Here is a 21,061-nt window from a genome sequence, read left to right on the forward strand (position 1 = left end):
CAATTCCCAAGCCCCACCCATCCCGAGTGCTCACAGCCCCGCCCCACACTCCTCCTACCTCCACAAAGATTGAGCAGCTTTCAGTATCCCGTCTCCTCACATGCTCCTCCCCTCGTCCGGCTAAGCCCAGCCTCGCCCCATACTCCTCCTACCTCTACAGAGGCAGCCCTACTCCCTGTGCTTTCGTTTCCAAGCTCCGCCCGACTGCTTACAGCCACGCCCAATACTCCTCCTACTTCCACAAATGCTGGCTGACTTCTGGTAGCATGTGACTCCTCCCCCGACATTCTCAAGCTCCGCCCCGGCCGGTGTATAGCCTAACCACGACCAACATTCCTCACTCTCACCTTTATAGAAGCGACCTTCTGTTGCAATGTGACCCCTCCCCGTCATTAATCAGAATCTGCCTCCACACCCGCAGCCCCGCCCAACACTCTCCTCTGCAGAGGCTGACCTACTTCCGGTACGCTCCTCCCCATTATTCCCAAGCGCCGCCCAACACTTTTCCCTCCCTTCCTCCTTTATCGAGGCTGACGTACTTCCGGTGCGGGGCGGAAGTGGAAGTCGATGCTGGCGCTGGGCGAACGGAGGAGGATCCGCGTCGGGGACCAACAGGGCCGTGTGTAAGACCGCCATTATCCGTCTGTGTATAGCGCCGACATGTGCTATGGGGGTGTACTGTGACCTCTGAGAAATAGCCACGTCCGTCTCTGTACCAGAGGAGCTCACACTCTAATGTCCCCCCACAGTCATTGTATGATAATAGTGTGTGACTGTGGGGGAACATTAGAGTGTAAGCTCCTCTGGTACAGAGACTGATGTGACTGTGGGGGGACCGCAGTGCTGTACAGAGATCACTGAGCCAGTTACATCAGTATCTATACCAGAGGAGCTTACACTCTAATTTCCCTCTACACTCACACAATATTATACTATGACTGTGGGGGGGCATTAGAGTGTAAGCTCCTCTGGTACAGAGACTGATGTGATTGGCTCAGTGATCTCCGTACATCACTGCGGTATACGTCAGAGCTATATAAATGTATAATGTCCCCCCAAATTATTATAGATTTATATAGCTCTGACATATACCGCAGTGATGTACGGAGATCACTGAGCCAATCACATCAGTCTCTGTACCAGAGGAGCTTACACTCTAATATTCCCTCCCCCACAGTCACATCAGTCTGTACCAGAGGAGCTTACACTCTAATATCCCCTCCCCCACAGTCACATCAGTCTGTACCAGAGGAGCTCACACTCTAATGTCCCCCACAGTCACACACTATTATACTATGTCTGCAAGAGGACATTAGAGTGTAAGCTCCTCTGGTACAGAGACTGATGTGACTGTGGGGAAGAGGACATTAGAGTGTAAGCTCCTCTGGTGCAGAGACTGATGCGATTGGCTCAGTGATCTTTGTACAGCACTGCGGTATATGTCAGAGCTATATAAATGTATAATGTCCCCCCCCCAGTCACACAATATTATTATATATTTATATAGCTCTGACATATACCGCAGTGCTGTACAGAGAACACTGAGCCAATCACATCAGTCTCTGTACCAGAAGACTAACATCCCCCCCACAATAATAGTGTATGACTACAGGGAGATATTAGAGTGTAAGCTCCTCTGGTACAGAGACTGATGCGATTGGCTCAGTGTTCTCTGTACAGCACTGCGGTATATGTCAGAGCTATATTGTATGATGTCCCCCCACAGTCACACACTATTATTATTATTATTATACATTTATATAGCTCTGACATATACCGCAGTGCTGTACAGAGATTACTGAGCCAATCACATCAGTCTCTGTACCAGAGGAGCTTACACTCTAATGTCCTCCTGCAGTCACACACTATTATTGTGGGGGGGGGGGGGGGCGTTAGAGTCTTCTGGTACAGAGACTGATGTGATTGGCTCAGTGTTCTCTGTACAGCACTGCGGTATTTGTCAGAGCTATATACATGTATGATGTCCCCCCCACAGTCACACACTATTATTATACATGTATATAGCTCTGACATATAAGGCAGTGCTGTACAGAGAACACTGAGTCAGTCACATTAGTCTCTGTACCAGAGGAGCTTACACTCTAATGTCCCCTCCCCCACAGTCACACCAGTCTCTGTACCAGAGGAGCTTACACTCTAATGTCCCCCCACAGTCACATCAGTCTCTGTACCAGAGGAGCTTACACTCTAATGTCCCCCCACAGTCACACACTGTTATTATTATACATTTATATAACTGACATATACCGCAGCGCTGTACACAGTGTTTGTATTGTAGGCTCTGTTATTCTCTCACTATAGATTAATATTTGATGGCGGTCTCCGTTTTCTGTCTCCAGGTGGTGATCTTCGGATGTCGTATAACGCGGAGAAGATGTGGAATAGTCCTCGCCCATCGTTTGGGGCGTTCCGGTGAGTGTTCAGGTTATGATGAGCTGCAGGGTAAAGGGGGGGGGGGGCTTCAAATCAGCGTGGAGCTGCACATGTGGCGGGTCGGGATCTTAGTTTTGCACTTTCACTTAAATTTAGGAAGTAAAACTGTAGCTCTGATTTGTGGAAGTGACCGGGCAGCTGTACAGCTGACAAAACGCTACCATGGACCCCAGTTAGTGTAGCCCCCCTGCCATGATTGTAGGCTGTGCTGTCCCACATGCGGGCCCAGGACCCCCATGTGGGGAGTGTCGCTGGGTAGAGAGGAATGGTACTAGCCAATGTCCATTCCCATGATCTTTCCTGGCTAGTAAGTACCTGGAAGCAACGTGTATGGAGTCTCTTCCGGGTTCCTCTGTCACATTTCCCAGCCTCTGTGGCCGGTGAAGAAACTAAACTCTACTGCAATTGGCTTCAGTGGGGGGCAGATGAGAATTCAGGGGCCTAATTCTCCTGTAGGTGGTAGTAAAACCCAGTTGTTTTAGAATCCTTCTTACCCTGTTGCCCTTAACCTCCCTAGCGGTATTCCTGAGTGTGGCTCAGGGTTAATTTTCAGTACCAAAAGCAGTAACCCCCGAGCCACACTCAGGATTACCCCAGAATCACACTCACCTTCCCTGCAATCTCCTTCTGTCCTACAGCCATCATCGCACTCTCTCTGTGCTTGGCAGATGCTGGCACTTGCCTTCCGGTTCCCTTCCCTGCGAGTGTACAGAGACTCTGAGCCCCCACATTACCTGCGACGCAGGGGGTGGAACCGGCGGCAAATTCAAGAATGTAAATACACCAAATGATGATAGAAAGCTGTGATCCTAACGGATTATTATCTCCTCTCACCACAGGATTTCACCTGGTGACTTTTCCAGTGCTCTGCCTGTTCTTTTCCAGTTCTTTGTGCCTGGAAAATAGAGAGCGACCATGGCGTCCAAAAAGCGTTCTTTTTGTGCAAAAGCATTTTTAGAGGAACTGGAAAACAGCGACGGCAAAACGGAGTTACTTGAAGAACTGAGCGATAGTGATTGGTGGGAAAATTCATCATCAGGTATGGAAAGTGAGGACAGCGACGATTCTGATGTCTTTCTGGCACATCGCTTGTGGAATTTGGAAAGAATATCCAATTCGATATCAAAATATCGAATTTCCAACGGAGCGATGTGCCAAAAAGAGACAGAATCGTCGCTGTTGTCACTTTCCGTACCTGATGACCAATTTTCCCACCAATGGCCATCGCTCAGTTCTTCAAGTAACTCCGTTTCGCTGTCGCTGTTTTCCAGTTCATCTAAAAGCGATTTTTGCGCAAACAGAACGCTTTTTGGACGCCATGGTCGTTCTCTATTTTCCAGGCACAAAGCACTGGAAAAGCACAGGCAGGGCACTGTGGAAAAGTCACCAGGTGAAATCCTGTGGCGAGATGGGATGATACAGTGTAATCCAATCACAGCTTTCTATCATCTCATTTGGTGTATTTATACTTTTGAAATTTCCGTCGGTTCCACCCCCCTGCGTCGCAACGCTCACAGGGAAAGGAACCGGAAGACAGGTGCCGGCATCGGCCGAGGATGGCGGGGGGAGGACGGCGAGGGATTGCAGGGGAAGGTGAGTTTTAAAATATAAAACAGATTGCCATGCAAAGCAATGTACCGCTTTTAGCACTGAAATCCGGACATAATCAGACCGTCAGGGAGATTAAAGGGAAATTATTTTGGCTGTACTTCTTCTGTGGATCACAGTAAGTTCGTTCGCACTCCTGTGCCCTGTTTTCAGCAGACAGTGGCGTGACGTCACAGAGCTGATCATGGCTCAGGTAAGATTTTGACAATGAAGTTGGGATTCGCCCACATGCCTTAATCGCCACCCGGCTCAGCATCTGAGAGCCTGAGTCGGCCACTCCCGCCCCTTCCACAGCCCAGTGCTCCAGTGAGTGCTGGGGGGGTGGCAGAGTAGAGAGCTGCTGACTGACAGTCGGCAGCTCTACTCAGGGACCTCTGAGAACTGAGCGATCAGCGGCATTTGATCGATCGGTTCTCCGTGTTAGAGCCAGAGGAGAACAGCTGCTGAATCCATCTAGGTAAGTGATTCTGCAAAAAACAAAATCTCATACTTTTAACTCCTTCCCACTCACGATATAGCAGGAAGAGGGCTACAGCGCGGCTTTCAAGTTCTGGGAGGGGTGTAAACCTCAACTTTAAGTGTAAACAGACTTGCCAGTTATCGGCAGTCCTTTCTGCACACGCTGTCTGTGTGTGAGGAATGGAGAGCCAATAACTGACGGGGCACAGTGAGTTCTTTACACTGAATATCAGTGCAGCAGAAGAAATATTGCCTATTTGCAAAATTTTATAACCGAAACTAAGAAACTTTTTTTTTTTTTCCTTTCAAAATTTTTGGTTTTTTTTTTTTGTTTTTTTATTTCTATTTGTTTAAAAATAAAAAAAACGCAGTGGGGATTAAATACCACCAAAAGCAGACTCTACCTGTCTTTAAAAAGTGCTAAAAGTTTAATTGGTGTATAATATTACATGACTGAGTAATTGTCATTCAAAGCGTGACAGTGCTGAAAATTGGCCTGGGCAGAAAGGGGGTGAAAGTGTTCAGTATTAAAATTAACCACATGACCCCCCCTTAAAGTATCAAAAACCTCCCCTCCCAGTATCAAAATTAACCATTTTCCTCCCCTTCATGACCAGGCCATTTTTTGCGATATGGCTCTCCGTTACTTTTTTTAATCAATTTATTTTTATTTTGTAAGAAATAACAAGAAAACAAAGTTTCGGCCACGCGTGGCTTAGTGCTGAAACAAAACTTTCCCACACAAAAATAACAAACCAACCCCCCCTACCAGGCAGCACCATCCCAGGAAGTACTTTCACGCCATCTAATGCGATGTGTCCCTCAGGAGTAAAGAATGTGTTTACATAATAATATTACAACCAGAGACATGGATACAGCTCTTAGGCTCCATTCGCATATAGGCGTCTCGGATCCGCGATTCTGCCCGCGAGCCCGAATCACTGCAAATCATGGGACGCCTGCGCGATTCCCGTGACTTGCAATGGCACCCTAAACGCGGCACGATTTTTTTGTTGCGCGTGTCGACAGACGAAAAGCAGTGCAATCGCGTAAACAGGATCGCAGAAAGCCTGTCGCACCAAAAGACTTGGATATGGCCCGCTCCCCTACGCGTGACGACGGAGACTACGTGTCTTCCTCAGGGGGAGCTAGAGGAGCGCCAAGTTTAATCTGTGTCACCGACTTGGATATGGCCCCTCCCCTACGTGTGATGACACAGACTACGTTAGGGCTGAACGATAGTCGATATGATATCGACTATCGTTCTGCGGGCGTGGGCGATATTCATATCGCTGAAGACACGATATTTAGCATTAGGCAAGGGGCATGGCCGGAAGACGTGCGGGACGGACGTGGCTTGTGAGAGCTCCGATACCGCCGTACAGAATCCTCAGTAATCCTCCTAAATCTCCCCTATTCAGGGAGAAAAAACAGCTAGGGGAGACCCATCGAGGCACCAGAGACCAATACTGCCCGGTATTGCGGAGGAAAGACTCCGTTCTGAGGAGCGCAGAGTTGAGGCCTACACAGGCACAGAAGCCGCGGCCTTGCCTAGATCGGAGATCGATCGCACGCTCGTGGTTCCCGGTAAGGCCTACTTACTCGGCACTCATTCGGGACTTGCCTCCATCCCCCGGGTGCCCCCAAAGCCATACACAGACCTCCTAATCTTCACAAAAAGGACCCCAGTGTACTCGTATCCCTCAGCAAGCTTTGCCGACCGCCATCTTGGCTGCACAGGGGGACACAGATCCACAGCAGACTGCAACTCTCTCACCTTGTTCAGCAATCCCCCCTTGCATAGAACTCTTAGCAGCCACTCTACATCATTAGGCAGGGAGAAGTCGGGACTCGGGGGGGATTCTTCTACCTCCTACCACCACTGTGAGTCCCGACTCTGCCTAATCCACACTGTCAGTGTCTTCTGCATTCCACCCAGTTAAATATCGCGATGTATATCGTTGAAAGACGAATATCGCAATGTGCTTCTTTTCCCAACATCGTGCAGCCCTAGACTACGTGGTCTTCCTCAGGGAGAGCGAGAGGAGTGCCAGGTTTAAACAGTGAGCAGCATATGGGCTTCTCTGTCCTTGGATTGCTGGGGTAATGGCCGAGCGGCTCCTGAGCCGCATCAGCCATTTTTACCTGAGAACCGGCCGCCAGCTCTAAAAATGGTACCGGGATGATGCCTCTAGCTGCAGGCATCACCCCGGCACAACCACTTCTTGTCGGTTTGCGGGAGGTGGTTAATGGTGGCGTTTTTTATCAATTATTGCAGAAAAACATTCTGACGCTGACCCTTTTTAGGAACCAGTGACACTAATACAGTAATCAATCACTGTACTGACACTGGCTGGGGAGGGGTTAACATCAGGGGCAATCAGAGGGTTAAATGTGTGCCTAGCCAGTGTTTTGTGCACTGTGCGTGAGGTGCTTTTACTAGGGCAAGGCATTGATTCATGTGCCTGCTTTGCAGGAACACAGGATCCGTGCCTTCCTTGCTAACAGAACGGCAGTCTGCCTTATTTACCAAGCGCCATTCTCCCTCAGTACCGGAGGATCGGCGGGTGCCCGCAGATATCAAGTCTGCGAATTCTGCTGTGTGTAATCACACATGGTGCGCCCCGTATCCGAAAGTGCAGGATCACTTTGCTGCCCTATATGTAAGTTTTATATGGGCTGCAAGTGGTTAAGAAAACTGTTACAGAATAAACCTTCTCAGCTGTATGCATCTGTGCTTTTCTCTTTTTTTTTTTTTTTGGGGGGGGGGGGTGGGAGGGAGTTCTGCTTTAGGCCTCGGTTTATGATAGTCTATAGTAAACCTTTTGTTTTCTCTCTCACAGGGGTCGTACAGGAGAGTCTTACCCTCCAAGGTGGCCGCATGGTCTTGATCCAAGAATGAGGGGACGTAGTCCTTTACCATTTCGGGGTGGAGCTGTGCCTCCTGGTCCTCCCTACGCCAGCCAAGGAGGCGTTCCCTTCAGCTATAATGATGCAGGGATGGGCCAGGAAGGAGCTTGGGAAGAGAGCAGACCGGCAGCAAATGAGCAGATGAACATCCCGAGAAGAGGGGCACAAGCAGGGAATTTTAGAGACGTGGCAGACATGCACTATTCCGAGCAGGGTCTAGCCCCCGATATGGACTACAGAGAAAGGGAAGTTCTAGAGCAGAGAAAGTGGAAGACACCAGATGTGGACTATAGAGCCGAGGAAGGTCAGAGCATCGGCTACAGGGTGAGGCTTTCACCGCCCGACTATAGGGATCGGGAGGCCTCGGAATACAGAAGAAAGTTGATCGCAGAAAAGGAGATCCAAGAGAGAGAAGATTTAGAACTGGAGCACCGAAAGAGATTAGCAACCGCGCTCGATTATAGGCAGAGGCACGCTGCCGAAATGGAGTACAAGTTACGACTGGATGCTATACTGAAACGTAGAGAAAGAGAAGAAGAAATGCTGCTGAGAGAGCGAGAGTACACCGAGCGTTTACTGAGGGAGAGGGAGGTTCTGGAACGAATGCGAGATAGGGATGCCGTGGCCATGGTCCTCAGAGATAGGGAGGTTAAGAGCTTGGCCCTTAGAGACAGGGAGGCTGCTGTGATGCCTTTCCGGGAGAGGGAAATTATGGATTACTCCGAGAGGGGGCTGCCTGCACGTGTTAGAGAGTCTACAGACCTTGATTTACGGGTCAATGAATCTGACAAGGATTTCATGGGAAGAGAGCGAGATTTAAAGTATCAAGAAAGCCTGCCTAGGAAGTACCCAGAAAGTGGAGCCTTGCCCATGTCGTATCAGGAGAGCCTGTCTAGACAATACTCAGAAAGTGGATTGGCGCCCATGCCGTATAGGGAGCAGGAGAAGACCGATCTGGAGTATATGGAGGTAGAACATCAAGAGAAAGACACTTTAAATGCGGGTACTGTGAAAGGCACTGCGGGATTTACCTCTGTGAATAAGAAGTCTACAGAAATTCCTTACAGACAAGACAAGGTGGCTCATGTCGGCTATGAAAAGGGGGAGTCTCAGGCCCAAAGGACAGAATTCCATAAAAGCACAGACACGGACTACCGCGGGAAGGAGTGCGCGGACTCCGATTATCGTGGCAAAGAGAGTTCGGACTCTGACTATCGGGGCCGAGACATGAAGACCACCAACGTAAACTACCAAGACACAAAGACCGCTGACGTAAACCCCCGAGACATGAAGCCTGCCGACGTAAGATACCAAAACACGAAGACCACAGATTTAAGCTACCGAGACACAAAGACCTCTGATTCAGATTACCGGGAGAAGGAAAGAGTAGATTCAGATTACCGGGAGCGAGAAAGCACAGATACAGACTATCGGCAGAGCACCAAGGATTATGTTAAGAAAAGCACAGAGGAAATGGAGACTGGAAGAGACTTTTTAGCACCCAAAATGGAAAAGGACAACAAAACGAAATCAACAACCGATTTTCTTTCAATTCCAACGGTGATGGACGAGAAGACCGGCCCCAAAAAAGTTGAAATGATTCCATTTTTGTCTTTTAGCGAGGAAGAGTTGTCATCGTTGGCCAGCATAATCGCTGAGGCTCAGTCCAAACCTCCCACGGAGGTTCAAGCACCGAGCGGGTCGAAACAGAGTTGTCCTGGGAAACTGGACACTGATTTTAGAGAGAGACCAAAGCCTGAAGGTGTTAGTAGTGGAGCCAAGGAACGGGCAGAGAAAGCTTCAGGATATACAGCACAGGCCACCCCTGAGGAGCTCGGTTCAGGCGATCAGGACTTGCGCAGTAAAGACAGCTTCACTAAGGACCCTAACAAGGTGGAAGGCGATCAAGACTTGCGGACCAGTGGACCTGTTCAGAAGGATGAAGATCTCCGAGGTGGGGATACAAAGACCCCTGAGGAATTCTTTGCCCAGAATTCTCTTCTTATGGACTTTCTTCGACTGGCAGCCAAAGAGCTAAGAGGGAAAACTGACATGCCGGAGGCTAAAGACAAACCCACCACTCTTACTCCTGCAGTGCCTGATCCCAGTGCTGCCGAAGCGTTTCACCCAGATCTTGTCACCAGGCCTGCCAGACCATTGGGCCCAGTAAGTAGCCTGGCCCCAGGGATTGAATATCTGTGCGGAGAGGACACTGATTATAGGAACATGGACTTTAATGATGTGGACCTCAGAGTTGGCCACAGATCAGATAAACGTTTGGCAGAGAAAAGATCTCGTGAAGACCCTCAGCCTGGGAGTAAGGTAGGTCCAGATCATAAAGTTGCATCATGTAATACTGTACTGTGTATTGTTCGTCAAATCGCACGAAGCAATTGAACCCCTTTTAAGTAGGGCTCCTCTGCTTCCAGTGTCATGCTTTTAATTGAGAAGGGCTCCCCCCCCTTTCTGTATCGTGCCTTTCTAGAGTAGGGCTCCTCCCCTTCCTGTATCGTGCCTTTCTAGAGTAGGGCTGCTCCCCTTCCTGTATCGTGCCTTTCTAGGGTAGGGCTCCTCCCCTTTCCTGTATCGTGCCTTTCTAGGCTAGGGCTTCTCCCCTTCCTGCATCGTGCCTTTCTAGGATAGGGCTCCTCCCTTTCCTGCATCGTGCCTTTCTAGGATAGGGCTCCTCCCTTTCCTGTATCGTGCCTTTCTAGAGTAGGGCTCCTCCCTTTCCTGTATCGTGCCTTTGTAGAGTAGGGCTCCTCCCTTTCCTGTATCGTGCCTTTGTAGAGTAGGGCTCCTCCCTTTCCTGTATCGTGCCTTTGTAGAGTAGGGCTCCTCCCTTTCCTGTATCGTGCCTTTGTAGAGTAGGGCTCCTCCCTTTCCTGTATCGTGCCTTTGTAGAGTAGGGCTCCTCCCTTTCCTGTATCGTGCCTTTGTAGAGTAGGGCTCCTCCCTTTCCTGTATCGTGCCTTTGTAGAGTAGGGCTCCTCCCTTTCCTGTATCGTGCCTTTGTAGAGTAGGGCTCCTCCCTTTCCTGTATCGTGCCTTTGTAGAGTAGGGCTCCTCCCTTTCCTGTATCGTGCCTTTGTAGAGTAGGGCTCCTCCCCTTCCTGCATCGTGCCTTTGTAGGGTAGGGCTCCTCCCCTTCCTGCATCGTGCCTTTGTAGGGTAGGGCTCCTCCCCTTCCTGCATCGTGCCTTTGTAGGGTAGGGCTCCTCCCCTTCCTGCATCGTGCCTTTGTAGGGTAGGGCTCCTCCCCTTCCTGCATCGTGCCTTTGTAGGGTAGGGCTCCTCCCCTTCCTGCATCGTGCCTTTGTAGGGTAGGGCTCCTCCCCTTCCTGCATCGTGCCTTTGTAGGGTAGGGCTCCTCCCCTTCCTGCATCGTGCCTTTGTAGGGTAGGGCTCTTCCCCCCCCCACCACATCTTTATTAAGTCATGCTCCTCATCTTGTACTTTAAAGTAGAAAGACATCACTTTCCCAACAAGCCACCATGATGTGAAGATCAGATTGGCTTCAGCCTGCAGGTCTCTGCCAAAAGGCAGCACCTCCTGACTCTCACTGAATCTTAATTGTAGGGCAGGTGAAATGCATCAATGGGCATGGCCTTTTGGCATAGACTTGCAGGCTGAAGCTGATCTGATCTTCACATCATGGTGGCTGATCAGGAGAGCAGCGTCTTTCTCCTTTTAATGCACACATTGCTTCAGATAGGCTGCACCTCTTTACCCTGAGGGTCTTTGGGTAGGGCTTGTCCTCTTCTTGTGTCAGGCCTTTGGGTAGAGCTCCTTCTTTTCTTGTGTCTTGTCTATGGGTAGGGCTCCTGCTCCTTTCTATGGCATATCCTTTGGGTAGAGCTCTTCCCCTTCCTCTAGCATGTCTTTGGGTAGGGTGGGTCCTCTTCCCGTGCCATGTTCTTTGGGTAAAGCTCCTCCTCTTCCCATGTCATGTCTTTGGGTAGAGTGCCTCCTTTTCCTGTCATATTGGGTAGAGTTCCTTCTCTTTCTTGTGTCATGTCTCTTGTGTAGAGCACCTCCTGGTATTTGTGTTATATCCTTTAGGTAGGGCTCTTCCTCTGCCGTGTCTTTGGGTAGGGCTCCTCCTCTTCCGTGTCTTTGGGTAGGGCTCCTCCTCTTCCTCTGCCGTGTCTTTGGGTAGGGCTCCTCCTCTTCCGTGTCTCTGGGTAGGGCTCCTCCTCCTTCCTCTGCCGTGTCTCTGGGTAGGGCTGCTCCTCCTTCCTCTGCCGTGTCTTTGGGTAGGGCTCCTCCTCTTCCTCTGCCGTGTCTTTGGCTAGAGCTCCTCCTCTTCCCCTGCCGTGCCCTTTGGCTGGGGCTCCTCCTTCCCCTGCCGTGCCCTTTGGCTGGGGCTCCTCCTCCTTCCCCTGCCGTGCCCTTTGGCTGGGGCTGCTCCTCCTTCCCCTGCCGTGCCCTTTGGCTGGGGCTCCTCCTCCTTCCCCTGCCGTGCCCTTTGGCTGGGGCTCCTCCTCCTTCCCCTGCCGTGCCCTTTGGCTGGGGCTCCTCCTCCTTCCCCTGCCGTGCCCTTTGGCTGGGGCTCCTCCTCCTTCCCCTGCCGTGCCCTTTTGGCTGGGGCTCCTCCTCCTTCCCCTGCCGTGCCCTTTTGGCTGGGGCTCCTCCTCCTTCCCCTGCCGTGCCCTTTTGGCTGGGGCTCCTCCTCCTTCCCCAGCCGTGCCCTTTTGGCTGGGGCTCCTCCTCCTTCCCCTGCCGTGCCCTTTTGGCTGGGGCTCCTCCTCCTTCCCCTGCCGTGCCCTTTTGGCTGGGGCTCCTCCTCCTTCCCCTGCCGTGCCCTTTTGGCTGGGGCTCCTCCTCCTTCCCCTGCCGTGCCCTTTTGGCTGGGGCTCCTCCTCCTTCCCCTGCCGTGCCCTTTGGCTGGGGCTCCTCCTCCTTCCCCTGCCGTGCCCTTTGGCTGGGGCTCCTCCTCCTTCCCCTGCCGTGCCCTTTTGGCTGGGGCTCCTCCTCCTTCCCCTGCCGTGCCCTTTTGGCTGGGGCTCCTCCTCCTTCCCCTGCCGTGCCCTTTTGGCTGGGGCTCCTCCTCCTTCCCCTGCCGTGCCCTTTTGGCTGGGGCTCCTCCTCCTTCCCCTGCCGTGCCCTTTTGGCTGGGGCTCCTCCTCCTTCCCCTGCCGTGCCCTTTTGGCTGGGGCTCCTCCTCCTTCCCCTGCCGTGCCCTTTTGGCTGGGGCTCCTCCTCCTTCCCCTGCCGTGCCCTTTTGGCTGGGGCTCCTCCTCCTTCCCCTGCCGTGCCCTTTTGGCTGGGGCTCCTCCTCCTTCCCCTGCCGTGCCCTTTTGGCTGGGGCTCCTCCTCCTTCCCCTGCCGTGCCCTTTTGGCTGGGGCTCCTCCTCTTCTTCTGTCATGTCCTAACTAAAGAGAAGCTTCAGACGGTTTGTAAAAAATTAAATCATCAGCTACCCTTACCGTAGCTGTTGACTTTTAATAAAAGGGCAGTTACCTTACATGTCAAATGGTTAATTTACATTTTGTATTTTGTGGGTATGAATAGTTGTCTATAATATCTTATTCCATTATATTTTCTCCACCAGGATAAGGACTATCGCAGGACGCCCATACCCGAAGGGGCAACAAAGATCATATGGCTTGAGGGTCTTCCCACTGGAGCCTCTCGGGAAGAGGTAGGTGGAAGGGTGGAGGGGGGGAGGTGGTAAGGGAAACCTCCGATAAGGCTCAGCCAGGTTCAGCTGTGCAATGAAGAGATATGGTGGTGTGTTTCTTTATTGCTGTCACAAATAAGCTGCTAAGCCTCCTTTGTGGTAGCATAGTGCAGGTGACAGGTTCTCTTTAAGGAGACAGCAGTAGACTCCCTAATATCGCCCATGCACTCTTTTTAACTCTTTCCTGCCCACCTTGAATGCCGTAGTGGGAAGGATTAGCAATCACATGACCACTGTGATTGCCACTCATAGTGGGGACATGATCGTGAGCCGGTCCCTCCCCGGCTACTGATCGTTAGTCTGAACCAAGAGCGGTTTTTGAAAGCTTAGTATCTGCGCTGGGAGCTCGCAGTGGGCACACTTTCAGCACAAAAACAGCTGCCCAGCGACAAATATGTGGCCATTAAAGCCTATCCTTTTGTCACAGCACATGTGTGTTATGAAGGTAGTGTAACAGGATATGTTGATATAGCACAGACTGTGCTCCTTCACCGGCCAGGTAGGCCGGAGATTGACCGCTCTGACTCTGAAAATAGTCTGAGCTGAGCATTTTCTGGTTCATACTATCCATTCGCTGATCTCCCACTGCTCTCCATTCTCGCACCTACCATGGATGTCCTTGGCACCCAGGAGGGATAGGTGGGATGGGGGTCAGGAAGGGAGGGTGGCACATTACAAACATTATAGGAGTGATTAGGTGGCTTTACAGCTGCTAGAAATCCAATGGCTTGGAGTTTGTTTACATGCTGGTGAAATAGTTGTGGCCTGTGGCAGTGAAAGGGTCAGGGCTCGTTCACACTAGCGGTTAGGGGACAGTAACATTGTGGATTACCACACCACAGCCTCTACCCCCCCTCCCCCCCCCCCACTTTAGCTGCAGAGACAGCAGCCGGGGGTGTGCACATACCATGATGCTTTGCTTCACAGCCACAGAAAGAATTATAGCCCATGTCACTTTTGGCAGGCAAAGCGCTGGCCCGCCAAAGTGAATGGGGCTACTCTGCACTAATACATAGCCTCCTCACTGCCTCTCCAAAGCCCTTTTGAAGAGCAATCTGAATGCAGATCAGCCTTCAAAGAGCACCAATTGTGTGAACAAGCCCTTAAGGGCTTGTGTGTTCCAACCCCCCCCCCCATGCCAACAGCCTGTAGCTGCCTATGAGAGGCTGACAGCCGCTGTGGCTGGACGGTGCACCGAGCGGTGCTAACGTTTTTGGAGCGTTAAATGCCCAGAAACAAATGCTCAGAACGTTGAATGGTTGCATTCTGGGCTTTCTACCCTGGCTGCATTCTGTCCTAAACGTTGGCACCGCTTGGTGCACCGTCCAGCCACAGCAGCTGTCAGCCTCTCATAGGCTGTTACAGGCTGCTGAACAGTGTATATCTAAAGAAGAGGAGAAACAGAATTCTCCCCAAAGAAGTCAACTATGGACACTAATATGTGATTGAAAATACAAAAATTGGCAAGGTGACTGACAATATAGAACACACCTTAATGTAAAAACACATAATTAAAATCATGGGTTGCTGCAGCAAACAAGCATGTAAGAATATAAGGCACAAGATAGGGATATCTTCATTGGGGAAGGACTTTCCACCGAAGGAAACATACAGTCTCTAATGTGTATTGCACTTATAAATCGCCTGGTTTTGGAACAGCCTGGATCCTTGATGTAGCCAGTAACAGCCCAGAGTTGGAGAATAGGGTTCCCATGGATAATATGTATGAAAACGCCCTTGGGCTGACCAGAAATGGCGTCCTAAGGTGGGCAGACCAGAGACATTAATAGTTAGGCAGTCCAGTATATTAGAGGCTGTATTTGTTCAACAGCTGTAAAAAGCACATAGCCTCTATGTATGCAGGGTAAGAATACGATACCTCCTAGACAAGTATGGATGGTCTCCTTTGTTGCTGCGCTCTTGGGGATCCGAGTATCGGTAAAAGCTGCCCAGCCGGTCACTTCCTCACTGCCTCCTAAGCTCCAATGAGCGTGTAGGGGAGGGGGTTGGTTTTGCGGCAAGCCGTCACTCCAGCGTGAGTCTGAGCTTGCGGTCACCACGGCTATCGGGCATAATTCCACCGAAGTCCCGGGTCCCCGCTGAGCAGAATGGAGTCCGCCGGCGGATGCCAACTGTGTTAAAAGGACCCTAAGGGTTTTTAAGGTGCCATTCTTACAAAATATCGCAAACAATATTAAAAATTTAAAAATTTTATTAAAAATATATAAAAATTCATCTCATAAAAGACAGTTGTCACTTGCATAGGACAGTATCCCAAACTTTCCTCGACATGTTTCGCTAGATAATCATAGCTTCTTCAGGAGATTAGTCTGGAAATTGTTCACATAAGCTAAATATAAATAATATACATAATTACTCATCACATAACTTCAACAAAATATCCAAGGGATAACCTTTGAACATTTTGTGAGGTGTATGGATTAAGCGGGGTGCTATGTTCCTTTTTATGGGCTTGGTAATTGTAAGCACATTTGTGTTATTTCTGACATTTTTGTATATAGACACATTGTGATTATTTTGTTGAAATTATGTGATGAGTAATTATGTATATTATTTATATTTAGCTTATGTGAACAATATCCAGACTAATCTCCTGAAGAAGCTAAGATTATCTAGCGAAACATGTCGAGGAAAGTGTGGGATACTTTCATATGCAAGTGACAACTGTCTTTTATGAGATGAATTTGATGTTTAATAAAAGTTTGAAATTTTAAAAATTGTTTGAGATATTTTGTAAGAATGGCACCTTAAAAACCTTTAATCTTGGAAATTGTTTTTTGAAGATATAATATTGTTGTGTTACATGGTAATTGCACAATAACAAGAAAAGGTTCACCCCGAGAGGTAATTCCACCAAGAATGGTCCTCAAGGGGACACCAAAAGAGAATAATCCCGTAGGGACGAATGCGGGAATGAAATATATTTAGGCTACGTTCACATGTGGGCGCAGCGGATCGCGGGCAGAATCATCACGATTCTGCCCGTGATCCGGAAATCATTGCAAATCGCGGGGACGGCTGTGCAATGCCCGTGATTTGCAATAGCACCCCAAACGCTGTGGGATGTTGCCATGATTTTCTCCTGCCGAATCGCGGTAACATTGCGCAAACAGAATCACAGATGCATGACGCACAAAAGAAGCAATTGTACTTTGTTTGGGCATCATGCGTCCCGCGATTGCACGATTTTACCGCGTTTCGGCAGGCGAAAATCGCGGCAACATCGCACAGCGTTTGGGGTGCCATCGCAAATCACGGGCAACGCACAGGCGTCCCGTGATTTGCAAGGATTTCCGAATCGCGGTGATTCTGCCCGCGATCTGCTACGCCCACATGTCAACATAGCCTTAGTAAAACAAGATATTATAAGTGTTGGTATCACACCCTACAACAATGCCACCAAAACTCCTACATACCTCCATTTGAGTTCAATAAAAACCACCCACGTGGAGACACCAGAGTAAAGATAATCTGTCCAATCAGGCAGAGCTATCTCAGGGATACTCCCCAAGGGAGTTTGAATATAGGATTAGCATAAATAATTTATATATATATATATATATATATATATATATATATATATATATATATATATATATATATAGTAAAACCTTGGATTGCGAGCATAATTTGTTCCGGAAACATGCTTGTAATCCAAAGCACTCTTATATCAAAGCGAATTTCCCCATAAGAAATAATGGAAACTCAGATGATTTGTTCCACAACCATTTATTCATAAGTCTTTCAGTTTATAGTCTATATACAAAGATTATAGCAATGTGATAGGTTGTGTCATCATAAAATGTCCATCCACAAATGGTGCCTCCTTTGCTTTAGAAGCAAAATCCAGCAGGAGCTACAGAGTATAAAAGAGGAGAGGTGGCTCTAAGTGTAGCAGTAGGGGGACATTTAATGAAGGTTCAACATTAGCAACTCGCATGGTTGATGATTAAGAGGCACATCTAAGTTTGCTGGCATCTGGGGTAAAGCTGTCCACATAGACCATCTTCTGAACCACTGGCTCTCACCGATGTCAGTCTGCAATTGTGATTGGGAAGACTACCCTGCAGTAGAGTGATCTGAAAGCGAGACCTTGAATCGCTCGTGGAGCGCAGCGTGGAAGGGATGATGAGGATGGTCTATATGGACAGCTTTAACCCGGATGCCTGCATACTTGGATGTGCCTGTTTTAATCATCAACCATGTGAGTTGCTAAATATTGAACCTTCATTAAATGTAACCATATTGCCACACTTAGAGGCTCCTCTCTTCTTTTTTATACCCAGTTGTGACATGACGCTACTCGTATATCAAGTCAAAATTTATTTTAAAAATTTGCTTGTCTTGCAAAGCGCTCTCAAACCAAGTTACTCTCAAACCAAGGTTTTACTGTGTGTGTGTATATATGTGTAATAAATATATATATGTACCCACACCACTTGCTATTACATACATTCAGTGCTGGAGGTGCCGGAACTGCGTTCCTGCTGAAAAAAAAGATATATATATATATATATTTTATTCTCTAGATAGAGAGATAGCTATATTTATCCAGACGCTCCTAAGAGGAGTTAACTATGTTCACTAGTTGATAAAGATTCATCACAAACTCTGCCCAATGTAGAAACAGTGGAGTGAACCATAAAATCTCAAGGATCATAACATTCAGGGGTATGAGAGATGATTGCGTCCACACACACCTAAACAGTTTGAACTGGATGGACTATTGTCTTCCACCTCCACTAGTATGTAACTATGTAAATACTTCTGGTTTGCGTGATGACGTCACTAGCTCTGCCAGACGCATTTCGTCAGAGTCCACATGACTTCCTCAAGATGACATTGGAAATCGAAGAGCATTAGAAAAGCTATCTGAAAAACGGGAATATTCTCAATTAAACAACAAAAAAATGTTCTTTATCAAGAAAAGTAGTGAATGGAGTTTTGTGTCTGCAACAAAGAAAAGTCTATTCAGGAAATGCAGCACCCTTACCCCTGCAGCTTCCGATGACCAGGGATGTCCAACATTGTGATACAAAGAAGAGCTCAGGGATCTCATGCTTTAAAAGGTGGATTTAATAGTAAATGCTGAAAACAGTGTGTCAGTCGAGGCTTCAACAAGCAGCCTGGAGCTACAGCAGCAGTACAGCCCTATGGACCAAAGCCAGTGACTGGACTGCGATCAATCTGCTAGCTGTAACATTGTTTCATTTTATATAATGGCTACTGTGCAATCTCGATGCAGAAGTTAAAGGGAAATGTATATAGTTTTTTTAATTGGATTGCTACTTAATAGTATGTATCAGTGATGGTGAACCTTGGCCCCCCCCAAATGTTTTTGAACTACATTTCCCATGATGCTCAACTACACTGCAGAGTGCAAGAGCATCATGGGAAATGGTAGTTCCAAAACATTAGGGGTGCCAAGTTTCGTCATCACTGGCTGAGTACACGTTTAGGTTTTATTTCCTGGCATCATAGATTCTATAGTAGGGGTCTTCAAACTATGGCCCTCCAGTTGTTCAGGAACTACAATTCCCATCATGCCTAGTCATGTCTGTGAATGTCAGAGTTTTACATTGCCTCATGGGACGTGTAGTTCCGCAACAGCTGAAGGGCCGTAGTTTGAGGATCCCTGTTATATAGGATAGTTGACTCCATGGGATTGCTGAACTCTTTATATTTTCATAAATTGACACTGCTGTGACTTGCGACACACAAGTCGCTTGACAAGTGAAACACATTTCAATGGCGGCCGTTCCAGTGAATGCGACTCAAGTCACGATGACTTTTAAACAGGTTCCTGCACTACTTTGATGCGGCTTCAATGTGACTTAGTCCTGTGGGCTCTAATGTATGAAAGTCGCAAGCAAGTTGCACGACAATGGGGTCAAAGCCTTTTGAACCGAGCCTTAGTCAGGGAACGTCATTTAGATATTACTTGGATTGAATAATGGAAAGTAATGTGTAGATAGGTTTTTGTTGTGTTAGTGCAGGTGGAGCTGTATATTAGTGACTAATATCAGTACAGTTGGGGGAGGGGAGCATGGACATTATCTGGCTATTTTTGTTGGAAGGCCTCATCTTTACAGTGAGCTCTCGGGGGTATTTAGGGAGCTTAGTTCATTATACACACAGGATACAGCCATGTTTTAATCCATGTAAGGTATTACATGAGTGATTAGTGTCATACAAGGTTTATCAGTGGGGTACCATCCTTACAGTGATGGTATTTTTCTGACAGGGTAGATGGGGCAGTTGTTGGGCGCTCTCTGGATATTTTGGGAGCTTAGTTCACTATACACACAGAATGCAGCCATGTTGTTGGTTCATGTAGGTTATTAAATAAGGTTATTTGTGTCCTACAAGGTATAGCAGTGGGGTACCAGCCCTACAATAATGTCATTGCTCAGATAGGATAGGTGGGGCAGTTATGGGCAGCTCTGAGTATTTAGGGAGGTTAGTTTACTTTACAAACCAGGATACAGCTGTGTTAGCTTAGGCCTTAGGTGAAATATTATTTTAGTGATTTAATGTCCTATAAAGTACAGTAAAGGGGGGAGAATCATCATTATAATATTATTTAGACGGGGCAGTTGTTGGGAGCTCTCTGGGTATTTAGGGAGCTTAGTTCACTATACACACAGAATGCAGCCATGTTCTTGGTCCATGTAAGTTATTAAATAAGGTTATTTGTGTCCTACAAGGTATAGCAGTGGGGTACCATCCTTACATTAATGTCATTGCTCAGATAGGATAGGTGAGGCAGTTATGGGCAGCTCTCAGGGTATTTAGGGAGCTTAGTTCACTTTACAAACCAGGATACAGCGGTGTTAGTGTAGGTGAAATATTGTTTTAGTAATTTAATGTCCTATAAGGTACAGTAAAGGGGGGAGAATCGTCATTATAGTATTATTTAGACAGGGTAGATGGGGCAGTTGTTGGGAGCTCTCTGGGTATTTAGGGAGCTTAGTTCACTATACATACAGAATGCAGTCATGTGTTGATCCATGTAAGGTATTAGTGATTAGGGATGCACCGATCCAACTTCTTGTCCCGATACCGATATCTGGCATTGTGTATCTGCCGATACCGATTCGGAACTACACACATACACAATATGCATGTGGCTGCAGTACAGAGCAAAGCCGCTGCATCATGTGTATGGCTCCCTCCATTCACAGGCGGAGTGCATCTGATATCACTCCGCCTGTGAGCCGGACCTATACAGGAAGTAGCGGCTCCCATCCCATACTACTACTAGGCCAAGTAAGGCACAGCTGAGCCGGGACTCAGCAAAACCGTATCGGCCAGTGGATCGGTTAATTTTACTGATCCCCGATTCAGCTATTGTGGCAGTATTGGCGCAGATATCCGATCCTAATATCGGATCGGTGCATCCCTATTAGTGATTAGTGTTATACAAGGTACAGCAATGGGGTGCCATCCTTACAGTGATGGTATTGTTCAGACAGGGTAAGTAGGGCAGTTGTTGGGAGCTCTCTGGGTATTTGGGGAGCTTAGTTCACTATACACACAGAATGCAGCCATGTAAGGTATTAAATTAGTGATTAGTGTCATACAAGGTAAAAGCCATGGGGTACCATCCTTAGTGATGTCATTGCTCAGACAGGATAGTTTGGGCAGTTATGCGCAGCTCTCAGGGTATTTAGAGAACTTGGTTCACTTTACAAACCAGGATACAGCGGTGTGTTAGCCAGGCGAAATATTGAATTGGTGGTTTAATGTTCTAGAAGGTACAGTGAGGGGGGGAAGAATCGTCATTCCAGTATTGTTATTCAGATAGGGTAGGTTGGACTGTTGTGGAAGCTGTCTGGGTATTTAGGGAGCTTAGTACACTATGCATACAGAATGCAGTCATGTGTTGGTTCATGTAAGTTATTAAATAGGTTATTAGTCTCATA

At 48.2% G+C, this 21,061-nt stretch overlaps 1 protein-coding gene across 1 annotated transcript in view; it reads left to right on the forward strand.

The window, feature by feature from the left end:
- Positions 1–2,368: 2,368 nt before the first annotated feature.
- The window catches only part of LOC309561327 (uncharacterized protein), an 83,388-nt gene continuing 64,695 nt past the window's right edge, over positions 2,369–21,061 (forward strand). The window contains exons 1-3 of the mRNA XM_082265190.1: positions 2,369–2,433; positions 7,365–9,753; positions 12,987–13,076. Coding sequence (XP_082121316.1) covers positions 2,375–2,433; positions 7,365–9,753; positions 12,987–13,076 — 2,538 coding nt within the window. The 5' untranslated portion in view covers positions 2,369–2,374. The remainder of the gene's footprint in view (positions 2,434–7,364; positions 9,754–12,986; positions 13,077–21,061) is intronic.

This window comes from Pelophylax lessonae (assembly GCF_965119305.1).
Source record: "Pelophylax lessonae genome assembly, chromosome: 8".
Lineage (NCBI taxonomy): Eukaryota > Metazoa > Chordata > Amphibia > Anura > Ranidae > Pelophylax > Pelophylax lessonae.